The sequence below is a fragment of the Pieris brassicae genome, chromosome 4 (assembly GCF_905147105.1).
Source record: "Pieris brassicae chromosome 4, ilPieBrab1.1, whole genome shotgun sequence".
NCBI classification, from domain to species: Eukaryota; Metazoa; Arthropoda; class Insecta; order Lepidoptera; family Pieridae; genus Pieris; species Pieris brassicae.
The window spans coordinates 14,852,118-14,879,543 of NC_059668.1; the positions used below are offsets into that span (position 1 = coordinate 14,852,118).

At 31.1% G+C, this 27,426-nt stretch overlaps 1 protein-coding gene across 1 annotated transcript; it reads left to right on the top strand.

The window, feature by feature from the left end:
* Window positions 1-13,418: 13,418 nt before the first annotated feature.
* LOC123708378 lies at window positions 13,419-22,583 on the top strand. The gene is made up of 10 exons (XM_045659053.1): window positions 13,419-13,453; window positions 13,906-14,033; window positions 14,545-14,662; window positions 15,161-15,325; window positions 15,562-15,601; window positions 16,871-16,951; window positions 17,617-17,681; window positions 19,336-19,471; window positions 21,003-21,092; window positions 22,431-22,583. The coding sequence occupies exons 1-10, from the start codon at window positions 13,419-13,421 to the stop codon at window positions 22,581-22,583; spliced, it is 1,011 nt and encodes a 336-aa protein (XP_045515009.1).
* The last annotated feature ends 4,843 nt before the right edge of the window (window positions 22,584-27,426 follow it).

Genomic DNA, 27,426 nt, shown 5'->3' on the forward strand with positions numbered 1-27,426 from the left:
AGGTTTAAAAAAAACTTCCAATTCGAAATTTAACTTGAAACATTTAATGCTTTGCTGTGAAAAACTTTGCATCAATGATTCGTGAATGTTTTGTTATCGACATAAAGCATATTACAAACTTGTTTATACTTGATTGGAATTTGAAAAATTCGTCAAACATGGTCTGTCTTTGTCTAAAAAGAACCATTTTGTGTAATGTATGTTATTTATAATATATATTTCTACTTTATTGATATTTTTTCAATATTTTTTATAATGAACAAAATAAAAAGTTGAATCGTTCGTTCCCTTTATTTACTTTTACGATAGTAATTGTGAATACCAAGATATAAAATAAAGCTAATCTAGCCCATCCTTACCTTGCCACTCTATTAATAAAAGTAAGCCAGCGGAATTATCGCTGGAAGAAATCTTTTCCTTCCAAAAAATACTCCGTTCGCAAGTTATTTATTTCACCATAGGATAATACAAGGATTTCCCATAATCGCGTCTATTTCGACCCTTCTGCCTTTTAGCTCGGGGAAAAATATTATATTTCATTTTGTTCTTTGCAACAATGTTATGTAAATCAACGGTTTTCACATTATATTCTTTGATTCAATTCAGAAAAAGAACAATGGTCACTTTTTTAAGAAAAAAAATTTAATTTACATTTTTCAAATATACTTTCACTGCTTTTTATTACGTAACTGTACAGGTAGGTACGAACGTAATTGTGTTAGGTAATAGACATTTATAAAAAGGATAATTCAAAAGTTCTACAGATTTAGTTATGCCTAATTATGACCAAATTTAAGTAAATATAGTTTCTAAAAATCACAACACTATTCACTAATAAATAAAAATCAATTGTATGCTAGGTAATCGAATCAAATGATCGAGCGACTGAAAGTCGTCAATGAAGTACATTTTATTTATAGTAAAACATTAAAGGTTTTCTAAAAGCCATTTTTCACAAAACATTATTCCCCCGTGTTACATCAGCTTAAGTAAAGTTATTGAAAGCTCTGATATTTTTAATGTACTGAAATCTCTTGAAAATAATAATAAAGTTATTTTTACCGTCACGTCTATTTCTATCTACATCTTTACATCTGAACAATCTCAAACTATACTGCCACCGCAAGCACAAAAGATTCGAATACCATGTATTAAATAAATTTTGAATTTTTGTGTAGGTATAGTGTACTCACCCGTAGATTTTTTGATAACGGTATCACCCAATGAATTTATCTGTATATCATTAAAATTCTGCGCCACAATTTTCCACAGATTACTCATAGTAAGTGTGAAAGCATTTTGACGTACTGTTGTATCTGTTTGAGGTGAATACGCCGAACTGAAAACATCGCAAAGTGTTCTTGTTATATGTAGTTTTCACTGTGTAAAATTTCTTTTCTTTTTATAATACTGTAACCGGTTAGTTTTAATACTATGTATATTAACGTTCTATGGACACGTTTAAGAATGCATGATTGTGATTTATAAACTTTAAATTTGAAAAAAAACTAATTTAATTAAGTTTTTTTATATAAAATTTATATGAAACTCGTAAAAATAAATTTAATTTTAGATAATTCAAGTAATTTTGGAGGTTGTTTATTATTATTTGGTATTCTTTTTTTTAATTTTATCAAACAAGTTAATATTTTTGATATAATCATTTATTTAAAAAAATATAAAGTGTTATTTGAATGTATTTTCAAATATAAAATATTTTACATTAAAGACTATATAAAATTCGTACAACAATCAAAACTACACAATCCAATATCGATCCAGGTGTCGTATAAGCGGTTTATGATCACTTGAAGGTCAAATTCCCATTATCACAACCGAATTGTGTCTAGTCATTAGTCACCTTCAATCAAATGCTTTGAGGTTTTGGTGATGGATGGAACCCTCGGCATAAAGTATCATCAAGAGCTTTATAATTGGATTTTCAATGCGGTGAATACTAAAAAAGTCTATATTTGTAGCGATACTTTAATAAAGGCTAAATTTCTTTTATAAAGTATATATTGAACTGACTTTAAGAGGAGGACGAATTTGTGAGTAATAGTAAAAAACGTTTTTTTAAGTTTCACATCTATATTTTCTCTTTATATACTTAATTATTTGGATGAAATTATGCTTAACATGTAAATCACATCGTATCCGTTGCCAAATTCCCTCACTGCTTTACGAGTAAATTTCAGGATTTCATCCATTACTGAAAATGTTTGCCCCGTGGCCCATTGTTGGTTTTAGATGGGAGAATATACTAAACTCATAGTTGCATATACAGATTTTCTTAATTTATTTAATCTTCTTTAACATTTGAAACCAAATATTTTTGTCCGTATTTTTTTGTGAGGAAATTATATATTTATAAGGAAAATTGTTCTGGCATTTTTAATTTTGTTAAATATCACTCATCATTTTTAAATATAATAATGCTTGAACTTATTGAAATATTCGTAAAACGAAACAGTGTTACTGTGTGATAAGAATAAATGATATATGATAATTATATAGACGAAAGTCTTAAATTAAAATAAAGGAAATTCTTTCTTTATGTAAAACGATACCAGACCTAACAAAAAACTTCAAACGGTGGTAGTTATAAATCTAAATCAAATACGTTGTTAACTTTAATAACACATATCATAATGATAGCCCTCAATAAATTTATTCGAAGCAAAACTAATGCATGAAGTATCGTTAGTAATAATAACATTTACTATGTTTGGGTATGGGTGTAAAATAAAATTCATAAAAATATATGTTTTACCTGATTTGTTATACCTCTATTAATATTCTAGAGGGACACATTTCACGTGAACGAAATCGCGTGCAACAGTAAAATATCTAATGCAACTAAATAAATACAAAAGTTACCCCACTAACGGAATTGTTGCTTATATTATATGAAATAAAAATAGATTTTCGCAACATCAAATATTATATAAGAAAATAACTTTAAATACGACAAGTTATCCGCCGAAAACGAAGCGGACACAATTTTGGAGAACAGGAAAAAACAGTAGTCATTCAAATAAAAAATAAAAAAGTATGATTAATGATAATTTTATTTAAAAAGTACTTCCCATATAAAGAAACATCACATATATATGCCTTATAAAAACCGTATTTCTGGCAGGAAAATAAGCCGAATCGAAGACGTAAGAAATGCCGCTACTGTACTTAATAGGTGTAATTCTTCAGGTAACTAATAAAGACTCCGTGTGCCGAATACAAGCGAGATGTATAAATGAGACGGCTCGATCACTGTCGCTGTTTATTAGCGGCCTTTGAAATCAGGGTTCTCCCTACCTTATAATTTATACAAAAAAAATATTATTATGAAGTCGATACCAATGATCATGACTGTGGCTATATTCTAATATAACATATAAGTGTTATCTCTATTTATATGCCAATCAAATGAAAAGTGATAGCCTAGACATTAAGCCTGCGATTTCAACCCATTCGTCTCACGTTCAATCCCCGCGATATACTAATGGATTTTTCTATTTATATGTACAATAACACTAGCTCGTAAAGGAAAACATCAATAGGAAAGCGACGCCAATTTGACAAACAGGGACTTGTGTTATGAGCAAACATCTACATGTTTGTTCACCAAATTGCGATTAAAGATTTGTAGAAGATATGAAATAATATCAATCGACCAGATTGAGAAATTTTATAATTATGTAAAATTTTAAATTTGATTACATTATAACTCGACGCTTTAAATAAATCACCGGCAGCGAGAGATGGCTTCATTAACTCGACAGATAAAAATCACCTATGGCGCAACCTTTTAAATCTGGACATTGAATTTCTCTGTTTCATGATCATAAGGTATTTTTCTATTTGTCATCGGTGATGACCTTTCAGTGCTTGAAACACGAAGTCAAGTTTTTGGGTATAAAGCAAGCCGGTTTCCTCACGACGTTTTCATTTACTAGTGTTGAATGCGTACATAGACAGTAAGTCCATTGGTGCACTGCCGAGATGTGAGTCGCATGCTGAACGCTATTATGCCCACACCACATGTTGATCAGCTGATAGCTAACAATTATATATTACTATTATATTCCAATAAAAGGTTGCCATATTATCGCAAACTATTCGAATTTTATGTGTCTTGTGTTTTAATTTTAGGGGGTTATTATGTATTAAGAAACGGCTCCCCAGATGAAGAGTTTATATCCGCTAACAAAGTTTTATTTGAACGTGTAGTGCTCTCAAACCAAAGACAAAATACTATATTGTTAAGTTGGACAACCCTACAACTGCTTTGTAAACATGCTTGGTAAAGTCTTATACATAGCATTTTACAAAGTTTAAAATTGCTACGGACTTCCTTTCTTAACATCGCTCGAAGAAATTCTTTTTCCTTTAATTGCTATATAAGATAAAATTATAAGTTAAAAAATATTAACCATTAAAAAACTATTACTACTACTACTACTACTACTATACTAATACGCTGTGGAAGAAAGCGCCGGTTTTAACTGTACTGTATTGGGCAGGGCAAAAACCTGTACTTTATGTCACTTTTTTTAAACCAAATGGAATAAAATCGCAGTTTAGCAAAAAGATGCTTAAAATATCGTATATACTAAGTATATCGCTCAATTATTTACTGAGTTTATCGAATCTTTCAGATTTGGTTTGCGGCAGAACAATTATATTTAAGATTCGATAGTTGATCAACTCCTTGCCTTAAAAATATTATCAGTAAAACCAAAATCATCTCGATAGATAAGATTGTTTCTAAATCTAAAAATTTAATAAAAATTCAAATTTAATAACTTAATTTATTCCTTAGTTTTCAATTATTGTTTACTATATTCTGTAAACAGACAAATTTTCCAAGACTTCTTTACTTACACTGTTAATTTTGACTATTATTATTTTTCTATTGCCGAGCCAGGGCCAGTTACACCCACAACATACACATTACACACATAAATTGTACCTTATTCCTTTTTATTATAATTTTGTTTGTTTCTGTGTGTGTGTGTTTCGTTAGTAATAAATGTTAAGTTTATGTCTAATTTTTATAAATTGGTTCACTTCATATACTCACGCGTAACCATTATTCGTTCATAAGTTTGAACGACGTCTATATAATATGTTGATCATAAAAACGTAAAAGCCTATAAAATTTTGACCCATTATATTTAAATTATTAATTTATTAAGCAATTGACGCTAAGTGTTTATCGTTATCATCTGGGGAGGCTTTTATTCAGAAAGCCACTTCAAGTTCAGCTGTGAAACTCTTAATTAACTTAATTTTTACGCTTCCGAAAATACTTTTTAATGATCCGGCCAATTTCAATATATTTCAAATAGATACATAAAAATATTCGTTTCGGTAAATTGCGTATTACTTAGATGTAATTGTGTGTATATGAAATGACGCGCACCAGAGGATAATTATATTAATTCGTGTAATTAGCATGTTTCTTCCCGTATTGACTATAGTGGTTTCTCTTTATATTTGTTTCCTTCTGTCAAATTCTGTTAACACTGTTATGAAAAGAGATGGCAAAAAATATTCAATAATACTGATTTAGTTTTTAAAAATTTTAGGTCAATTCGGTCACTAATCGGTTGATGAGCTGATTATGACTTTCCTCAAAAGAAATTATTTATATTAGGGTCACCTGATGTAAAGTGATACCGCTGCCCATGAACACTCTCAATGCCAGAATGCTAGCGACTGCGATGCCTAACTTTTTGTTTCCTGTCTTATTTCGGTTATTAAAGACACAAATCAAACAAAGTTTCTTTTATATGTAAACAAAAATATTCTATACACCCATCCTTTAGAATTTTAATCTTAAACACTTTAATCTAAAACTACTAAACCCATACCAAAATTACTATTCGCAGCTTAAACTTAATAAAGCTTTCCGAATACCAAGCGGGAAGCTTTAGGATCTATAAACACTCGGAAATTGTGCCAATCCACTTCACAACGCCAACGGACATGCATTAGTAAAACAGAGCATTCTAAGATCACTCAATAGTTTTAATTCATACAACTATTTACTTACATACATAAGCTATTTGGTATAATAGTTAATGCCTATGTGTATATTATAGAATGATAGGGCATAAAACTAAAAGCATAAAGCTTTATCTTAAGGTAGTGGTTAAACGTATCATTATAAATCCGAAATACCAGCTTCTTCCTTTTCTATACAATCAGAGAGGACGGCCGAACCATCCTTTTCTCAAAGTAGTTAAGGCCATTTTCGACTGTCCTATAACTTCTTTGTTGATTAAATAAATCCCTACACAATGAGCCTTTTGCCTGAAGTTATTACGTAATTAGCTAACCTTACAAAATCTTATACTGACCATATCAATATTATAAATCATTCCAAATATAATATATTGATTTGGCAATCGTATGTAGATAAATACTAATAATAATAAATATTTTTTAAAAATAATTATTATTATTAATAGAAACATACTGGCTGTCCACTAAAGTATTTCCGAACCAATCCGAGATAGTTCTTCAACAACAAAAAGTACCATTTCTTAAAAGGCCGGCAACGCACTTGCGAGACTTCTGGCGATGTGAGTGAAACCTGAAAAACGGGCAGGCCGTTTGTCTCCTGTTACATAAAAAAAAATATACACACAATACTGATCTCACAACTTGGTGTTTTTTTCTTCAAAGGATGTCTTTGCTAGCGTTATATCAACTTATAGGCAAATGATCATCATTGTTGTCTTGTTAGGAATCGACGGCATCCAGTATCGCATGACAAACATAGTATTTATCTTGTAAAAACCTTTCTCTCATTTGCTAAATAAATAATTTGACACAACCATCCCATTAAATCACAAGGTCACGGAAGATATCACAGTTAAAAATGGCTGTCTCCAGTGATATTCGTCTCGTCAGTTATTGTTAAAAGAGACACTACATCAAAAGAATTACGTAACATTCATATAACAACACAGTAAACTCACACTTCAAATAAAGCGGGAAAGCATTCACAAATGATACATTTTACGAGTTAAGACCTATGTATAATAGCAAGCTATATTACACTGAAGATAATAAATATATACTATTAAATATTGTCTTAATTATTAATAACAACAATTGAATTCATATTTCTCTGTATTTTGGCTGATCTCTTCAACAATAATCATGACATTTCAATCAATTTACATATAACCATAATGGATTAAATACCTTCTGTACCACAAGAACGGTTCGGTAGCCGTCGATACACAATCTTATACTAGAATAATAAGTCCTGAGTACATACCTCGTTACAATATCTTCTTACCAGGAAGAAAGGCACACAATATTTCTATTAGTTTGGGAACAAAGAGAGGTTAGACTGATGCTAATACCTTGCCTCACAATAGTTCTCAAAAACGCACTTAACACTCACTATAAAATTCTAAACAGTGGACGTAACTATTATCAATTATAATTAACAAAAAGTATAAATCAAAATAAAAATGTGTCTAACGTAACCCGAGTAAATCGCAACAATGACTAAACTAATAAATGTGACGATCGGCCGAGGAAAAATATTTGGGATTACACTCATCAAAATTATTAAATTAAAATGATTTATTTTGAACACCTTCCTATAAATCACAGAAATTTGTCAATATTGACAAAAGCAACCATTTCAAAATAAGTTTTTAAGGTTATCGCGTACACACATTTTTTTAATATTTATAAGAAAGTATATTAACTCTCGGCAAGTTTTGCTACAGCCGTGTATTCTTTTAACACGTATATCGCACTTTGTTTCCTACTTGAAATAAAGATTTCGATGATGCATAATCGATGAATATATATTATATTTCTTTATATAACTCAAACCTTAGTGTAATGTAACCGTAGATACCGAGGTCTACCTAATGGCACAATTAAGGTGACATCGCTGCAAATTTTGACTGCTTTACGACTCACCCTGGAATTTGTGTGTTTTCATAGCCGAGTTTTTGTTTTATCGCCCCTACTGTGGGGTGCAAACTGGGCCTCTAAATGCCTATTTCTGTCATATTGTTTTAACAAGAGAATAATCAGAGTTATTAATTGTCTTTGATACATTAAAACAGGTTGAATACCTAGTACGGTGTAAGAAAACGCCTGTATTTCTAGATATGAAAAGAAGATACAAAACATGTAAATTGTGTGGTGGGAGATCAAAATTTTAGAACTAAACCTTTAAATTCTGAGTAGAACTCCGTACAGAGTATGGATAGGTATAATGAATAGAGATAACATTAAAACTTTGATTTATATGAAGCAACGTTTTGTGTGCTTTTAAGACTGATTACAAATGTGCCTTCGAACATTCTAAAATACAATATTACGTCTAAATATATGCTACCTGTTTTATTCTATTTATTTTTTAGAAGAATCATATATTTTTTCGGAGATCGAATCTTCGACTAATAAACACACTGAGTAAACTACTCCTGACCTGAGCTACAAATATGTTTATCTAAACTTTACGTCTGCTTTTGCCAAACTCTATTAATATTTAAAATAAATAGTTAAAATTTTACTAAAAACTACGAAACAATAACCTAATTAGAAAGTATATTAATATTTATACCTTGACACTATGTCACATTCTCTACGAAATAGAGCAAAAATATGTACCAGAATTTCTCCCTTATGACCACTAGATGTCAGCTCATAATACTATCCCGAGTTGATGAAGGGATCTCATTAATAACCCAGGCTTCGATTCCCATGACAATAACTGACTGGCAGGGTCGCGATACGCCGCTATTTATTTGAAGGACACGTAAGATGTCTTCATTACATATTGTGTATTATGGAGTTGAGAAAATTGGTTTTAGTTCAAAGGAGCGTGTGAAAATATATTGTTGTATAATATATAATATTCAGATGTTCATTTAAAATAAATCGTTCCAATGAGTACATTATTTTATTTACTCTAGAAGTAAGAAAACGATAAAGAAACAAAACATAAATAAATCTTAGAGGTAGGTACCCTAAGAGGTATCTTAGGAGTTTGCCCTCCCCTAAATCCGGCCCTGATGGTATATAATGAGGAAAAGCTGGAGAGACTGTGGCTGCGAGTGCCAAATAATCACACACGGCGTGGTAAGCGGTCGCAATTGCTAGCTGTGCCGCGAGCGCGTACTAATTTACTTAGAGAAACACCATTTACGCGCGTCTTGCCCACCATTAATACTGCATGTAAGACTGATATCTTTAGTTGTGGCTAAATTGACAAGGATTGCATTAATCGTGATTTGTTATAGAAAATTTTATGTTTCATTGTATTGTATATATGTTACGTTCTTATTAAAAAAATTGTATAATAAAGTTTTCTATTTTATTAGTATAAAGTTACTGTACGAATAGAAATTTAATAGAATTTATGAATACGCGGTAAGTTTACAAGCATTTTGAACACAAATTCCAATGATGTTAGATGAAAAACCAGTCTTGTAATTGAATTATTTATGTACTTAAGTATTGTCTTTAATTTAGACGATTACTATACATTTAACTAACGTGACCTTTGAAGTGAACTCGCGTTTTTATATTGATAGAAAAGTTTTATTTAAAAAAAACGGTTAAGACAACTGTCTCACTATTTAGGGTACTCCCCAATTGCGTCATTATAAAAATTGTTATACGAGTACTACACAAACTATATCACATTAGAGATGCTTCATGTAAACGTAGTTGAGATATATAACTCTTTTAAGACAAGTGCAAAATTAAATAAATATTGTACTAGATATTAAATTGTCGCCTGAATAAGGATCTAGATAATATTTCACCTGGATTCGTTGTGGGCGCCCAGAGAGCACTTATGCTCCGTATACGCGAAGGTTACGGCTTATATAGTTTGATTTAACTCTTTGAGAAAACATAGTTTTGGAGATCAAGTTATTTTATTAAATATTTAAAATGCTTAATCAATTAGATATCTAATGATATGAAGGTATACTTGTGAATGACATCATCCATAACGTCCTGACCACATAGGAAAGGTGTTGGCTTAAGCGACCCCGACCAGCGAATTTACCATGGTGAGTGTTCAGAGTTGTTTGGTCTAATACCTACAGCTGAGTTTCATTATCGGACGTCAACTAAAAGCTATGTGGAACCAGCTGCCCACTTAAGTATATCCGAACCAATTCGACTTAGGGTCCTTCAAGAAAAGTGCGTACCAATTCTTGAAAGGCCGGCAAAGCACTTGCGAGCCTTCTGGCAATGTGAGTGTTCATGGGCGGCGGTATCGCTTAACATCAGGTGAGCCTCCTATTACATAAAAAAGAACCTCAACTCTGAGCTATTGTGCGTATCAGCTGTGTACTAACGAAATGTTCTTTCGATATGCACATGTAAAACTAGCTCCTACAGTAAATGACATCAAACAGGTATGAATCAAACAAAAAACAGATGTAATCCTAGGCTTGGACCCATTTAGGGTTCTAGTCTCTCTTATTCAAGTACGTTAAAGTACTATCTAAATCGTAGCAGGTTTCAGGTATAGCAATATTTTACTATAAACTTACAAGCATTGTATTGTATTCGTATTTAGAACTAAAATGAAGTATGATTTACGTCGTTCTATGTCAAATAGAAAGCATATATATTATTTATGCATTTACAATTAAATGTTATCAACCATGTTTTCGTGCAGCTGACAACTACGAGTATAATTACGAGTAGTTATAGGGTACTTGACGATACTATTCAAAGTCTGTACGTTCATATGTCACACACCACAAAGTGACAGCTATACACAAGGTACTGGAGCGAATACAATGTTAATTCGACGTATTAATAAAACCTGTTTTCAATCTATAAACGTCCATAAAATGAAGCGAAGCGGTAAAGCTGTAACCAAACAGCTGTTAAATACAAATTTAATTCGACAACTCGTAATGATTGATCGAGCCCCTATTGAAGGGAGAATTAAAATCGTTACAAGGAAAGTGAAATTTTAATTTTATTACAAATTTCAACGAGATTGCTGCGTAATTTAATTTATGTTTCGGTTCCTGTTCGGTACGTCACTAATTTTATAAATGCTTTTATGATATTTGTGAAGTGGAAAAACCTTTATGTACTATCTACAAGTAGAATTTACGAAATTTTAAAGATATAAATAACCCATGTTATATGACGTGTGTTAGCGGTAGTTGATTAAGTTCTTAGGGTAGGAAATTAAACACTTCAATGATGACTTAATTCACCATAATTTACTTCACTGATTTTACGTGAACTGTATAACTTCAAACTTGTGCGAAGAAAAAGGCCCGTACGCAGGTGTCACAACCTCTTTTATAATCACAACTCCCTCCTCCGACTCCACCATCCCACTTCGGGAAAATGGTCGAGTCAATTCGTAACAACTCGTAAACAACCGAACCAGTCAAATGAGTAACATAACATATTGCACATGCGCACTTGTAGCAAGATTCTTAAGAATATGTTTCATAAAAATGTTTAGAATTTAATTAAATTAATATTAGAAGCTAACACGTGGGTACGTTCTCCCAAAGTCTATTGCAAATTCGCTAACTTTTTGACGATTTTTCACTGGACTCTTTATGAGTGTGCCCGCCTTAAAACCATTTCAACATTTTATTCGGACCGACAAATACGCTTCCACTAATACATATTTATTTGGAATGCTTATTATTCCAACTATCCAACTGTTAGTTAGCTGCACTATCTAGTAAATTTCCACATAGCCCGAAGGCATCTCTAATGCTAGTGTGCACATAAACATTTACATAATTTCATTAAGAAAAGCTGAGGGAAAAGTGTTTTCCACATACAAGGTTTATCTTATTATGCGAGAATTTTTTATGACTGCCGGTGTCGTAGGAAGTATTAAAAATATAAACTTATTAAATATTGACAGTGACATTTTATTATTATTTAGAATTTAAAAAAAATGTTTTATTCCAATATATAACATTTCCCTTATTCTTAAGAACCTATTACCAATTAACCTGTAAAATTATTATGAGTAGACTGTACAATAATTTGAAAGGTTATAAAATAAAGTTATCATCGATTATAAGAAGAAATAATATCACTGACTGAAAGGCGCCGGTAATAAAATCTCTGCCATTGATTCCCTTGGTTGGTCCACGGCTCCATAACTGTCCAGGACGAAAATAAAGGCCTGTCTAATGTTGACTTAATTACGAGTCGCGGCAAGCCTGTTTCTTCGGTAGCTTTTACAATGTATTAAAATTAGCTTGTGGATAAAAACGTTCCTACTTACCTATAAAGCGGTGCCAGTTTAACACGGTTTTGTAAAGTACTCATTATTTCTGTTCAGAACTGTAATTAAGAAAGTGAGTGTTATAATTAAAATATTTCTGTAACTAAAGAGACGTAGATTACTAATGTAGTACGGAAAACTTTGCGATCCACAAAACGTTTACCGTAGCTTGTATCTGTAAGAACTTTGTAAGACGGATGAAGTCAATTTTAGGTAAGTTCCTACCTTTGTCTAACTTTAATTAAAATTCAGTGTATAAATATATATCATTTATTACGAGCGATAAGTACTCTGGTTCTAGACATCGAGAGCATCTAGACTAGCGAACATGAAAATATTACAAACAAGACAAACGATTATAACTACTACACATAGTACAATATTATTGTGTGAGTGAATATGATGTCACTACGTATCTTTATTTTATAATTATTCTTATACCTGTAGGATTTATGTCAGTCCAATGATACTTTTGACAAGATTATCATAATGACAGAAGAAGGTTAGTAAAAGTATATTGTGTTATTGCTTTCATTATTGTATTGTTTGAAAGAAAGCAAAGTTTAGTCGACCCTAACTTCAATAAATAACAATAAAGCTTCTAAAATTTATACTGCATTATTCGTCAGTTATTGAAAGGACATATAACAACAGTTCATAAATTTTTATAATAGCCACAAATGGATGATACTCTCGGGTTTAGTGAGCAAGAGAAGAAGACGTCAGATGACTGGCATCCTGGTGACACAGAGGAAAGTGTTTCCTCTGTTACATCAAAGATTTGTCCACATTATCAGGACCTGCAAGTACTTCAAAAGGTATTCTTTAATATATAGGACTTGAATATGAATAGACTGTAATAGAAAATTAATTTTAAAAATTTCTTTGTTCAAGTTTTTATTGACTCTGCGTTTATAAATAATTCTGATGTTGATGACAAAGAAAATAAATAACATTTATTCAGGAATAGACCGCTATTACGTCTTAAATTTAATAACGTATCATTTTTGGTATAATAAAGCCTTGTTGCCTTAATTTACAGAAAGACTTTTTCCTGGATAGACCACAAATACCAGCAACGTATTGGGAAAGATTATCCTACTTCAGGGGTTATGCAACGAGTCAGACTAGAACTATGTTTCTTTGTGTACAAGAAGAAGACTATAAAGTGTTAGAATTTCAATTGTTCTCAAACAAATCATTTTATGTAAACATACACAGAAGTTATAAAAAATATTTTATTTTGTTGAGTTGTAGTTGAAATCATTATTTTCTATTTGTATCTTTTTGCTAATGGTTAACACTTAACTTCATCATGTACTATTCATATTTATTAAATCTCCGAAAAATATAATATATATATATATATAGTTCCCTGAAAATGATTCCTATTATGCAATAGGTCATTTATTGTATCCCTAGCTATACTTTAATTATATTAATACATATAGCTTTTTGTCTACAAGACTATATATTTATTTATCTTCGTGACGATATCCCAAGGCTTATTTTAATCAACAATAATTATAGTTGTTTAGAGGTCCCTAAGTAAAAAAAATAAAACATTTCTGCCTCAAGGCTTTTTGAAGTTAATGGGACTTTTAACAACTAAAATGTTTCAGGTATCTCTGGAATTACCTTATAAATGTTTTCTTCAAGAGCCTACCGACGACTTACGTGTATGCATTTTTTAGTGCATACGTGCCGGAAACACATTTTTTTGTTGCGAAGATATTTCCCATCGCATATGGTATGTTTGCACACTTTTCAGTTCTTCCTACTGCATTATAGAACAATATTATTTCTGGGAGTTATATATTATGTAATTTGCAATCAGCGTTTGTATTGGTAGATTATTTAGTAGTTAGTATTATTATTAAATAGAAACCTAAAGTTATATAAGACGAGTAATATTTGATCTTAACCTAAATTATAAATAAAATAAATCAATGGCGCTACAATCTTTTTTAGATTAGCCTCAGATTTATGTATCTGTTTCATGATCATTTGTAAATCTAATAGGCGAATAGGTGATTAGCCTTCTGTGCCTGACGCACGCCGTCGACTTTTGTGTCTAAGGGCAAGCCCGTTTCCTCACGTAGTTTTCTTTCACCGTTCGAGCGAATGTTAAATGCGCACCTAGAAAGAAAGCGCCGCATTTGTGCACAGCTGGGGATCGAACCTCATGGATGAGAATTGCACGCTGAATCCACTAGGCCAACTTTAACCTAACCTAAATTATACATATATATTTATTTTAGGTTCAACTATAGTCTTCATAATAACAGCACTTATAGATTTAATTATGGTAACCTTTAGTACAACAAAGTACTTGGATTATCTGGTCCTTGGATTGCGTTATCAAAGCCCATGGAATAGGTTGGTCTTAAAACTAATACTTTTTCCCTTTATTAGAAAAAAATCAGTTCATTAAATTATCGGATTTGACTGTCAATGCAAGACCAACGTGATTATCGAATAGTACTTAGTAAATTATCCTTAAATATGCAGCAAATAATAGTTCAAAGCTTTGGTCACTAGAACTGTATTATAAAGTAGCTTTCAGTAATATCTTGTATTGTAAAAAACGTAAAAAAAAATATTTTGTAATCTATTAAGAATTTTTGTATCGAAAACCTGAATGTTGCTTAGTGTTTTTGGAATTAAACAGAAGCACGAAGGTTTCTTACAAACTATTGTAATAACAAATATTATTATTTGGCATTTCTTTGCAGTAAATAAATCGTTTTAATAGGATTCGTATCGAAAACAAATTGAATAAAAATGGAAAAAATATCCTTAGCCCAGTTATGTCACAGATCTAAACTAAATGTTGTTCTGCGAAATGTAAAATTAAAAATCCCTCGTACTTTATAGATGTTCAGAGAGTCTGAATATAACATATAAAAATACTACATTAACGTGCTACGAAATTCAAGATTTTGCCAAGCAGTTTATTAATAAATCAGTAAAATTTGACGACATAGTTTATATTTCAAAAGATAGCGAACATTTTCAACTACCGCAATTGTTGTTTTACTTGTAAGTATTTTTTCTTCTGTCTAAATTATTTTATTAGCCGTAACATACATTTGCCTATAACTTTGCACAATAACCATATCAAAAGCTTTTTAATTTATTTACCAAAATCAAGCAATGCACAAATATTACACGTATATTTATATCGTACACTTAAATAAAAAACTAATGGCGCGGCAACATTTTAGGTCTGGGCTATAGAATATTATATCTGTTTCGTGATTTGTTTTTTTTTATAGACAAGTCGATGACCAGCCTTGTGTGCCTGACTGTATTAAGGTATGCCGATTTCCTCACGATATTTTCCTTCACCGTACGAGCTAGCATTAAATATGCTCAGCCGGGGTTCGAACCTACGAAACTACTGCAATTCATCCCCCCCCCCCCTCCTCCTCCTCCTCTAGGCAGCAAAAGTAAACAAAGCTTTCAAAAATAACAATACATAAACGTATTATTTTTAACGATATATCTAATACACAAAATTGTTTCAACGTTTCAAATCAATCGTTTTTATGTTTTAGGTCCCGCGTGAAATATTTTCAGAATTGTAATGTGGCTTGTTCTTATTTTCTCATACTTTGGTTTGGAGCTACGATAACATACACTATGCTGTTCAAAAGATTTATTTGGAAGGTACGAGGTAACAATATAATATATTTTCATTGGAATTGTTATCATTGATTGTAAAGATTTTGGATCCGTTTTATCTTAAGATTCTTATTACCGACGCTGCCTTTAATAGATGGTCAATCGCTGCCGTATAAAGAACTTAATTTTTGTTTGAATATGTAAGAAATTTTAGCAAATTTATCTCTTAATAAAAACAAATAGTTATAAATTAATCCACTGGCTTAAACAATTGTAACTTTAACATTTATAGTGTAATGTATATTATTTTAGACGCTCCATATTACTCAGATGGGTCTCAACATATTTTTAATAATAATATTCGTTCACCTGACAATAATTTATTTTGAAAGGGGTTATAAAAAATACCCAGTGCACCGTAAGGAATTGTTGGAAATATTGCAAGTAAGTATAATATATACACGAGTAAAAAATTTGCCAATTTTATAAAGGTTAGTTAAGGTTAAGGTTTTTTTCTGAGTCCTAAGATCCGATTTTAATCCAGGTGTGTACTCTTTGATAATATACTGAAGTCACCAATATGTCATAAATAGAAAAATTAATGACCTTTTGATTCAATCTTAGTTATCGTAATATCTTACTTCATTTAAGCAAATATTTTAGAAGTGGAATAATGAATAGTGCCCATAGATTGTGTATATTTAAATTATTCAAAAAACCTAAAGAATATTATTTTTATTAAAATTACTAAGTGACTGGAAAACCGTTGTTTTTCCAAAAAAAATATTTCTAGTTGAAGATAATTGAAGAACGTATATTGATATTAAAGTAAGTGGTAGATAGCTTAAACTTAAGGGTTTCATTTTTAAGCATAACCATATATATATATATATATATATATATATATATATATATATATTTATAATTTTCCCTGATACAGCCTTTTTTATCGTTTTGCAGAGTTCCGATTTCGACTTATTATCAGAATCGATGACAACGCCACCTATTGTTCATATTTTGTCATCAAGAAGTAATATTGATGTATGAATATTATAAAAAAAACCCTTTAAACATATAAACTATATGAAGTTACAATTGAAACACATGAATGGCATTAACAATCATCATGATGTCAACGTCATCAAACTTTTAAAACCTGCCGAATAACTTAGATAAGAACAACTAGTAACTTATTAAACTTTATTACTTTTAGTCAAATTTGCTTTACAATATAGTATGGGGATTTTACAAATTGGGGATTTTTATGAAATATTTTACGGCTATAATGGTTTAGATATAGAACATTCGATCAGCCTGCCTCGGCTTCCTAGTTTACTAAAGACAATAATCATATGATTTAGTAATACCTAAAATCTGCATTATAATCGATTTTATGGGAGAGGACAAGCAGGCACGTAAAGTTAAATTTTAGCCCCCGCCCATGGACAACCGTAACACCTTGAGGTATGTGTGTGCATTCCGAGGCCTTTAAGGTGGTATGCTCTTTTCCCGAAGGCCCCCTAAGTTGTTCGGTTAACGGTTCGGAAATACCTGAAATAGCAGCTGTTTCCATAAAGCGGTGGTGCGCAGAAAGTATCTTAATATATTCCTTTATATATATATATATATATATATTGCTGTGATTTACTGAAAGTATATCTAGCCCATACGTATACACATAATATTTTATTCATTTCTTTCTTTAGAAGAAGCCGATACAAGACAGTGCTTTCATAGTGATGTCAAATGCTGTATATTATGCATTTCGTGGATTTGTCACTTATTTACTGAAACTTTACTGTGACAATTTGACAAATACATCGCTTCAAGCAATATATTTTAGTACATACATTTATAATTATTTATAATAAAGACATTATATCTATATGATCAAACTGCTGCTGTGACCTATGATTGTATATTCAAATCTAGTCTATGCAACAAAGTCCTTTACATTCTTAGTGGAATTAACACATACTCGTTCAGTGAGGAAACGAGACAGGAACAGAAATCTCTTCACTGAATTATGATTAGATTTGTGTTCGATATTAATATGAAAGGCAGTGAGTGAAGACAGAATACTGTCAAATATTGAATGCCATGTCTCAGTTTTATTTTTAGTGTAAGGGTCATAATTATCAGCATATAGTTATTTTATTTGGTGAATTAAAACTATTCAAACATCATTTTCAGGTTCCGAATCATTATATTACTTATGGCCGATATATTTTTCACAGTTCTATTTGGGAAATTTGTTTACAATTATTTTCTTTTTATTGAATCTAATAAACGAATATTTAGTTATAGTAAGTACATAACGAATTTATATTACTTAGCAATGTTGTGTAAAAAAAAATATTCTAAAAATATATTAATTAGTGGGTTTGACTGTGGTGGGGAGGATTTTCAGGAGGATGAGAAACTAAAACAACACATGAAGGCCAAAACCACGCGTCTGATTGTGATTGAACAAGGCTTAGTATTTAAATCCATCGTGTCGCGTGGCAATATTGAATAGAGATGCTGTTGACAAATCACAACCAAACACGTCGTCCTTTAGTCTTTCATTTTATATTTTCATTGGCCGGAAACGTTCGTGTGGCTTTACTATAATATTGCAAGGGAGATGCCGACTTCCTTCGATCTAAAATCACGAATAAAAGTGGTAGACTAAAATTAATAAGCAAAGACATCTTAGACCTATAAAGAGTTGTAACGCTGATGGAATTTTTTAGTACTTTTACTTTAATTAGAATTCTCCTTTTATACGTATACAGTAATGATAGAAATTAAGTTTTTCACAATGAAAAATCCTGTACACTTATATTTTCAGGTGATAACGGTCCATTGTTTAATAGAAGCTATTCTGTGTGAGTGGCGTTGGTTAAAAACCTGGATGGTTATTGTCAGTTTAAGTATTTTTGGAGTGGCGTCTTTCTACTTTATTTCTTTAAAGGTAGATAAAAATCTCGTTATAGTGTATACATTATAATGTTACAAGTCTGTTTCGTGGGTACTAATCAAATATATATCATTCAGCAGCAGTAGTAGCGGTGTTTATGTAGATTAATTTTGTAAAAATTATTAAACGTTTGATCAGGAAGTTAAAACGAGAGCATCCTTGTCTGGGAGATAGGTGTCACCCATCTATTAAACATTCTTATTAAATATTATCTTAAAGATCTGCTTCGCTCAACAACTCTAAGTAAATAATTGTTCAATGATTAATAAAACTCTTTCTAGTTTTTCTATAAGGAGTAATATTTGATTAGAAAATCATTAATTTGCGACAAAGGCTAAGGCTGTTCCAAATATAGTTGCAGCTTATATATAGTTATAAGTTCAGCATACAATTTAATGTGATTCTTATTTAATTATAATTTTTAGCTATTTGAAATTATGAACATATTATGTACAGCATTGACGACTCTTATGGAAGTAATAATAATATTCTACTTGTATCCTGTGGGTCGTTTAGTAGATGACATGACATTTTTCAACGGAGTTTGTCCTACGAAGTTAAGGATTTTCACTTTTTGGGCGGCACCTGTTTTTTATATGGTATTTTTTTTATCGGAAACTGAATGCAAAACAATTAGCAACTTTATTGTTAAGTTAATAATTTTATTTTCAGATAAAGTTCTATTATATGATAACTGGACTTTTCAAAATAATAACATTGACCACTTTACCCCAAAAATATCCATACGTGTACCATTATATCTACATATCGACTGTACCCATGTTTTTCGGAGCGCTGTTTGCTTTTATTAAATATGTCATAGTAAAGAAAATGGTAACTATAAATAATCAAAATATGACTCTATTAAAAATAATATTAGTATAGCCATAATATGATTCCGATTTGGCGGTAAACACCAGGGGTGTTCTTGAGCATCTTGCATGAGCTCGTAAAGTTAAGGTCATGATGTGTCATCCTTCCGTCAGGATACGGCCCGAGCTCTTATTTATTTCTTTAGTAATATCTCGTCTAGTAACACTGTCAAATATGTACAACTCGGTGTAGAATTTATTTTTCTTATAAAACTAGATTCAAGTTTTATTACCTTTGTATACGTTATCTTAGGGTAAGATTCAAAAATGAGGCAGCACGAACTATGAATACAATAAGTCAAATACATTTTTGTCGTACATGTCACTGCAGTTTTGGACTGTTAGATTGAAATATTTTTCAATAATTAAATAGTAGGAAATTATCAGCCCATATTCAGATACAAAATCAATTCTAATGATGTAATCAAAAAATCGAGTAACTGCAGTCTCGGGATGTAAGCCTAACACACTTACTTTCCCATTCACTATGTCAAAGTGAGAATTTGATGATGGGTCATTTTAGGGAAAGAACGCTAATGAAAGCCTGTTTACTGAAAATACTTTACGAGGCATAACATTAAATTTACCTTTATGGGGTTTCATAAATAGTTGTTCTCTTTGGATCTAGTTTTATATACAACCCTACATTCTCAATCAAATCGACCTTACTTGCGAGCCTCTATTGTAAAAAATAGCTATGTTAGTGAATATGTGGCTTTTGCTGGAAATATATAAATAAATACATAAAAACTGTTGTAACATTTTGGAACACGTATTTTAATTTAGAAACTTCTTTCGATTTTGAGCCATTTCACATATTTTTCGTTTTCATTATCAGATTACAATACGAAATGGGGTGTTAAATAAAATAAGATTTCAGTGATCGCCTTGCACAAAGTGGGTATGGAGCCGTCAGTCATATTTCAGACACTTCAAAAGATTGGTATTAGCCGTATATCGTAGTATCAACAGATACAACAACACTTCGTTTGTCGAAGACTCGATCGCGATAAATGAAGATTCCCACTAGGACTCTGTCACGTATTATAAAACAAAAGCTAGGCACTTATCGTCGATATATAGGACGAGGTGCATCTAGACCAAAATTCCTACACTTAAATATACTTTCAGGACAATCAAATTTTTATTTCCTCAAGTGACTTGAGATATCTTTTTCAATACAAACCTTAGTTAAGTTGATCCCATTTGTTAGTTTTAAAAAGGTGTATGGCAAATCCTATAATACACATGTTTTCAGTGTTGGATTCAAATGTTTAAACCACTACCAAATTGGGGCCCGAAAGATTATACTCTAAGGCAATTGAGAAAGAGATACGATTCGCGTTTTGTAAGTACGATTTGATAGTTTGTATTTTTTTATCAAATTACTGTTTATTATGTATAGTACTATACTTTGTAAATTTTAGGTTCTTACATATGAAAATGTATTATTAATACTTAATTAATTTTTTTAAATACGATATATGTATTTACTTACACTCAAAGTCTGACCATTTCTATCTATGCACTTTTGATACTTTTACTAAAAAAAAAACATTTTTACGGCGTTTTCCAAAGCCGTCAGAGTTGAAATCTTTACCTTGCGAAAATAATGATAATCTATTGAAGCAGGGAGTACGGTGGATGTCTTTGAAATTCCTATTGAAGCCAGTTTGGTAGCAGTCTGTTGTGGTCTAGTGTTGTCGTGAAGCATCAGTGGCTATAGCTATTTACCAGCCTTGAATGTTTAGCAGCTGGCTTTTTCATCATGCTTTGCAGTTGCTGACAACAGAAATCTGCAGTAATCTTCTGGCCAGATTTAAGAAATGTATAGTGAAAGTCCACAAAAAGCTCACAAGTAACTTTTACGGAGTCAATTTTCGCTTGGGCACGATTTGGCTGGTTCGGCTGGGTTCAGCTATTGCGATGAACAATTGTCATACATCATTCACTTTTTATCACTGGTAATCATTCGATTTAAAATCCCTTCATTATTGTGCCGAATGAGTAATGTAACAGCAGTCAACGCGCATTTGTCGTCTGAATTTGTAAACACCTTTCAAGTTTTTTCACCTTCCTAATTTGCTTGAAGTGGATTAAAACAGTTTTATCACCTACACCGAAGCCTGCAGTTAACTTAGACGTAGGTTGCGATGGATCCGCGTCCGCAAAAGGGTTCGATTCCTCTTTATCAAGCTTGTTCCGCGACCTACTAGAACGAAAACGTTGCCACCAAAAACATTCTGTTTTTTCTTTTGCGACACAACCCTATTTCATGTTTTCCTATTTATGAAATGATTAACGATAAAAAGAAATTAACGGGATTGTGAAATGAATTATGGTTTTCGAAAAACTAATGCACGAGTAAAAGTGTGGCTGTAAAAAATTGAATTTGGAATTCCTAACCGGAGATATTTGACCTAATATTTCAAAAAGTTACCCTATATTTTTAGTTTTGTGTATATGTAAGCACATCTACGCTGTAGTTTGTTATTTCATATATGTAGCGAATCAAATTTCAATATTAAATTTTTGCACCCAATGTTGTTGCAATATCCGTAGCGGTGCTTAGGACCGCACAGTAAAAAAGTACTTTCAGTTGGAATCGATATCATACTGATGTTTGTAGCTATTATCAATAAGTTATCTATAAATATTTTAACTACTTTATGTGACTCTATCATAGTATATAACATCGCAAACGTCAAGAGAGCTAAGCCGATACCTGATAGAGAAATCGGAACTAAACGAGTACAAGTTGGATGTCCAATATGATACTCTCTCACAACAATCAAGTCAGAAATCTGCAATTAACTTAGAGCTTGAGAAAAATAAATAATTTCAGCTTTCTTCTGTTTCATACAAATAAATAGTTTTAATTTCGTATGTTGTGGTTCTTGTTCATTAATGTATATGTAAGTTCTTACTTAGATAAAGTTTATATTTTAGATGATAAATAATTATAATAAATTGAACTATTAAATAGTTCAATTTATTATACCGTCTCGTACCGTACCGTCTCAAGGTACGAATTGCAGTCGCAAAATTATTTTATTTAAAGCCGATCTTTAGAAAGTTTAATCAAATATATAGTTAAAATCACCTGATTAAATTTCTTGAAAGCCTATATAACTGATGTTAATATCGCCATCATATACACCAAACTATAATTTACATCTACATAGTTATAATTACTATTTTCATACAAGTTCAAAATAACAGCCAAAATCTTTGTCAAAAGTAAAACCGAGTGCATATCCTCGCGTGTAAATAAACACGCCAACTAATATTACTTCTCTGCAAATACACAGCTGAAAATTACTAGAATTTCGCCGGAGGTGATATTTTTGCACGTGACTATAGCCTACATTTCGGATTATGTGGTTTTGTATAACGTTTATGTTATATTAGACGTGAATGCAAGTATAGAAACTATTTTACAATAAATTTAGAAATTATTATGCGTCTCGTGTTATTGTTGTATAGAACAGGGGGTTAACGCCAGGAGTCTCATCTGATGTTAAGTAATACCGCCGCCTATGAACACTCTCAATGCAAATTCTGAAAAGGCCTCGATAGTACGTTGCCGGCCTTTTAAGAATTGGTAGATACTATTCTTAAACGTATATACGGATATCTTCGGATTTCAAAAAATCTAAAATGTTATTGGTCCTTAAAAACTACTACACTAATAAAATTCTTCTTATTGAATACCATTGCTGATGTGGACCTAAATCGACAAGTGGTGTAAATATCAATAAAAGTTCTTCCAACTGTCAAGTATTGGCATAACCCTAATTCAATATTAGTATATAAATGATATGATACAGTCTTATTTGTATCTTATATAGTTAATAATTAAACTTAGAATTTGAATTTATCCTAGTGAAAAGTACAATAAATCAGGGGCGCTACAACCTTTTTAGGTCTGGACCTCAGATTTTTGTATCTCTTTCATAATCATTTGTTAATCTAATAGGCAAGTAAGTGATCAGACTCCTGTGCCTGACGCACGCCGTCGACTTTTTGAGTCTTAGGCAAGCCGGTTTCCTCACGATGTTTTTCTTCACCGTTCGAGCGAATGTTAAATGCGCACATATAAAGTGGTTTATGTGGCCAAAACGGCTCCTAGTGAATTTTACCATAAGTACTTAATTAACTAATTATTGTATTATTTGTAATATTAAATAAGCGTATTTCTTTATGTAAAATCCATTCACTACTTTCAGAATTCCCTATAGCACAGATCATAAACTTGAGCACTGAGAAAATTGTGTTTTAAAAATTCACAGCAGAGTAAACGATATAATCAAGGAATGAGATGTACAGATTTTATATGATACAACACTGCTTTCAGAATAATACATATGTTCAAAATTGATTAGCCTAGTAGATCTATAAGAAAAACTTATTTCGCATTTTTTAATTATACTGTACACTGTATGATAAACGTAACACTTACATTTTAGGGTGAGGATGCTTAATTTATTTGTTTAAAGTATAGTATGCCACCCACCCAGCAGTGTTAGCCTAGGGGGTTTCAATACTTAAATTTTCAGGCTTACAAATGTTTTCTTTTATGTACACTAACCCTTGCGTACAGTGAAGGCACATAGGAAGTAACATATATAGTAAGGAAATGTCTTCGATTTGCTTCAGACACAGGCTGATCTACTTTTCTTTAAAAACGATCAAAGACTAATGCAATCTGTGGTCAAGACTCATATCGTGGTATAGAGCCACTGGATATGTATTATTATTAGTTATAACTAATAGGTACTAACTTGTAAACACAATACTTTGAACTTTAGGTATTTATACGAATACAATTTTTTCTATTAATTTTGTAGTGAAAATCTTTCCACGATGTTACTTTTCCTAAAATAATATCCTATACATACCTCCGTATTTGTTAATACTAGCCTTAAATACCTACTGAATGATTGTCTTTGTCACCATTATGGCACGTCGAATATAAGAGAACGTTCTGGTACCAATTAAGGCTTATCGTGTACTGAAACGTCGCTAAGTGTAGTTAAAAGTTCCGCGATAGGATGTGTCCACGTGAAGTGACCATACATCCTGTTTAAAATATGTTTTATCGCCCATAAAATAAATATACCACTATAACAAACTTACTCGGTAAATGCTGGAAACGTGTAAAAAATCACCAGTGTTTATACTAAGGCGCAGCGGTCGCGTAATTCGAATTTATACTAGTTAGTTCTAAGCAGAACTAATGGGAAGGATGGGATTATGTTCCGGCAAGATTGAGGAGCTTACCTCGTGTGCTGTATTCCTTTGCTTCTATTGTTTTACATGCTTTGGGTCAATGTCTAAATATTGGTTACAGTAAATATAAATATATGGAAAAAACGATGACAATGTCATAACTAAATAAAATTTACTTATGAATATTATATATGATAGGTATTTTTATTTAATATAAAGGTTCAATACACCTATTACCTAGGATATTTTACCTTACTAATAATAATTGAACCTAAGCAAAGAAAAAAAACAGTATCGTTATAATAATAGAAAGTACCTATCTATCTTTATAATAGTAGAATATTAATACGTATATGTATGCATAACATAGTAAATGCATTAGAATGACAAGCGGTCTCGTGGCCCATAAACTATGCCTTCAATCTAACCTGAATGAAAAATGTAAGAACTACAACGCACAACGGACCTGTTTGTATAATCACTTCAAAATTTTGTTTGTTATTAAGTTTGGTAGTAATTTATTTTGCCTAGAGGTTAGAATAGGTCCGTCATGTTAAATGTATTAACTTCGAAAGGCGTCCCGCTTAGCCAATTAAAAACTTCTAGAATACTCATTGAGTGTTTTACTGTTGTATTAAATACCATTCAATCCTAAAATTCTTTAGAAATAATCGTATTAAATAAACTGAAGTAATAAATTTATAATTTCTAGAGCAGTTATAAATAGCAATTAAAAATGGCAGCTACTGTGAAATTGTCTATCATAAGAAGTCCACTGAGGCGTTGTAACAAGTCAGGCGAAACGTCCTTAGGGAGAATGCGGTTTTACTATGGAAGTTTATTTCATCTGTTTTAAGATTTGTCTATTAGATTATTATTGAAAAAAATTAGTATAACAAAAAAATACAAAATAATATTTTTGTTTATGTCTAATAAGTTTGAATTTTAAATACAGATTTGATTGAAAAATAAGATAGTAGTGATAATATATGATATTATATATTTCAAAATTTCAGATATTATCGTATCTTTTTTTTCTGTAAACTATAGATATTTCTTTTACAAAGATCAATAATGTTGCCCAAAAATATATATTTAGGAGCATTGATCATCTATATTATTGTATATAATCTCTATAAATAAAAATAAATAAATGAAGGAATGATTTATTGTTTTATTATAATTTTAAAAAGTAACAAATAATAGAAATTATGTAAGTTTTATTGTAATTAAATAATTAAATATTATATTATAAGAAAGATTTACTTTAAACTTTACTTATACTCCATATATGTTTATAAAAACTCAAAAATAAACTTACTATAATATAGAGGTCACAAATATTTTTATTTTTGTACCTATAACTATTCATATTAAGCATTGATTAATTGTTAATATTACTCTGTATTAGTCTCTTCTTATATTAGTTTTTTGGTTTTTGACATTAATTAAACATTAAGTCTAAATGCTAACATTACTATTCATCTAACTCTGTAATACGTTATCAACCTTTTTTTATTAACTTTCGCGTCTTTATTTTCTGTATCACATCTGCCCAGCAATATAATTTCTCATTTTTAATATTTGGCCATCTCCAAAAGAACACACTCAACTTACTGTAGATAATTTAATATCTGGACTCAAAGACTTCCTGACGAAATATGTTAGTAAATTTTACATCGTTTTAAGGTTGTGGGTTGCTAAACTACATTATTTTTTTCACCGGCGTTTACACAAGAAACAGTGTGTCCGCACAAAAAGTATACCATCCTTAATTATAATGCTCCAATATACGATAGGACCGAATTATAAGGAGATCAGGCGTAAAACCTTCGCTTAGTCATTAGTGGGTGTTCAAAGACTAGTTTCTTAACTAAGGCCAATTATTGTTGATTGAAAATTATCTAAAGGAATTTATGTTTCTGCGGCTCCAATCGACATTTAATCCGAAAACCCCATGACCTCCAGTCAAATGAAAAATTTAATAGTTAACCTATAAAAAGGAACTTCACACAGTCGGCTAAATTTATACTCTCCGCTAAAGTGGTTTGGTCGTAAATAAGTTTTTTAATTTCCGACGGCTGCCTTATTTTAAAACTAAGTATGCGATCTTTTATGAACGCGCTTCCTCTGATTACTTTCTCCTTTGTGTTTTTTCTTGATAAATTTATTTTCGTAGCTTCAAACTATTGTTCTTCCACACACCGAGAAATTCCAATTTAGTCAAACCTCATAAAAACTCTACTTTATAATTAAGAAGTCACAACAATTATTATTCGGTAAATTAGACAATTAATAAAATATGCTACCTAATAACCAGGTAAGTTATATAGTGATTTTTTTTTCTAATAACACTTATTTTGCATCATATGTGACACAGATTACGTGTAACAACATATGTCAGGGAATGCTCTGATCGAGTCAATTGAAAGTTAATTTTTATTGTTGCT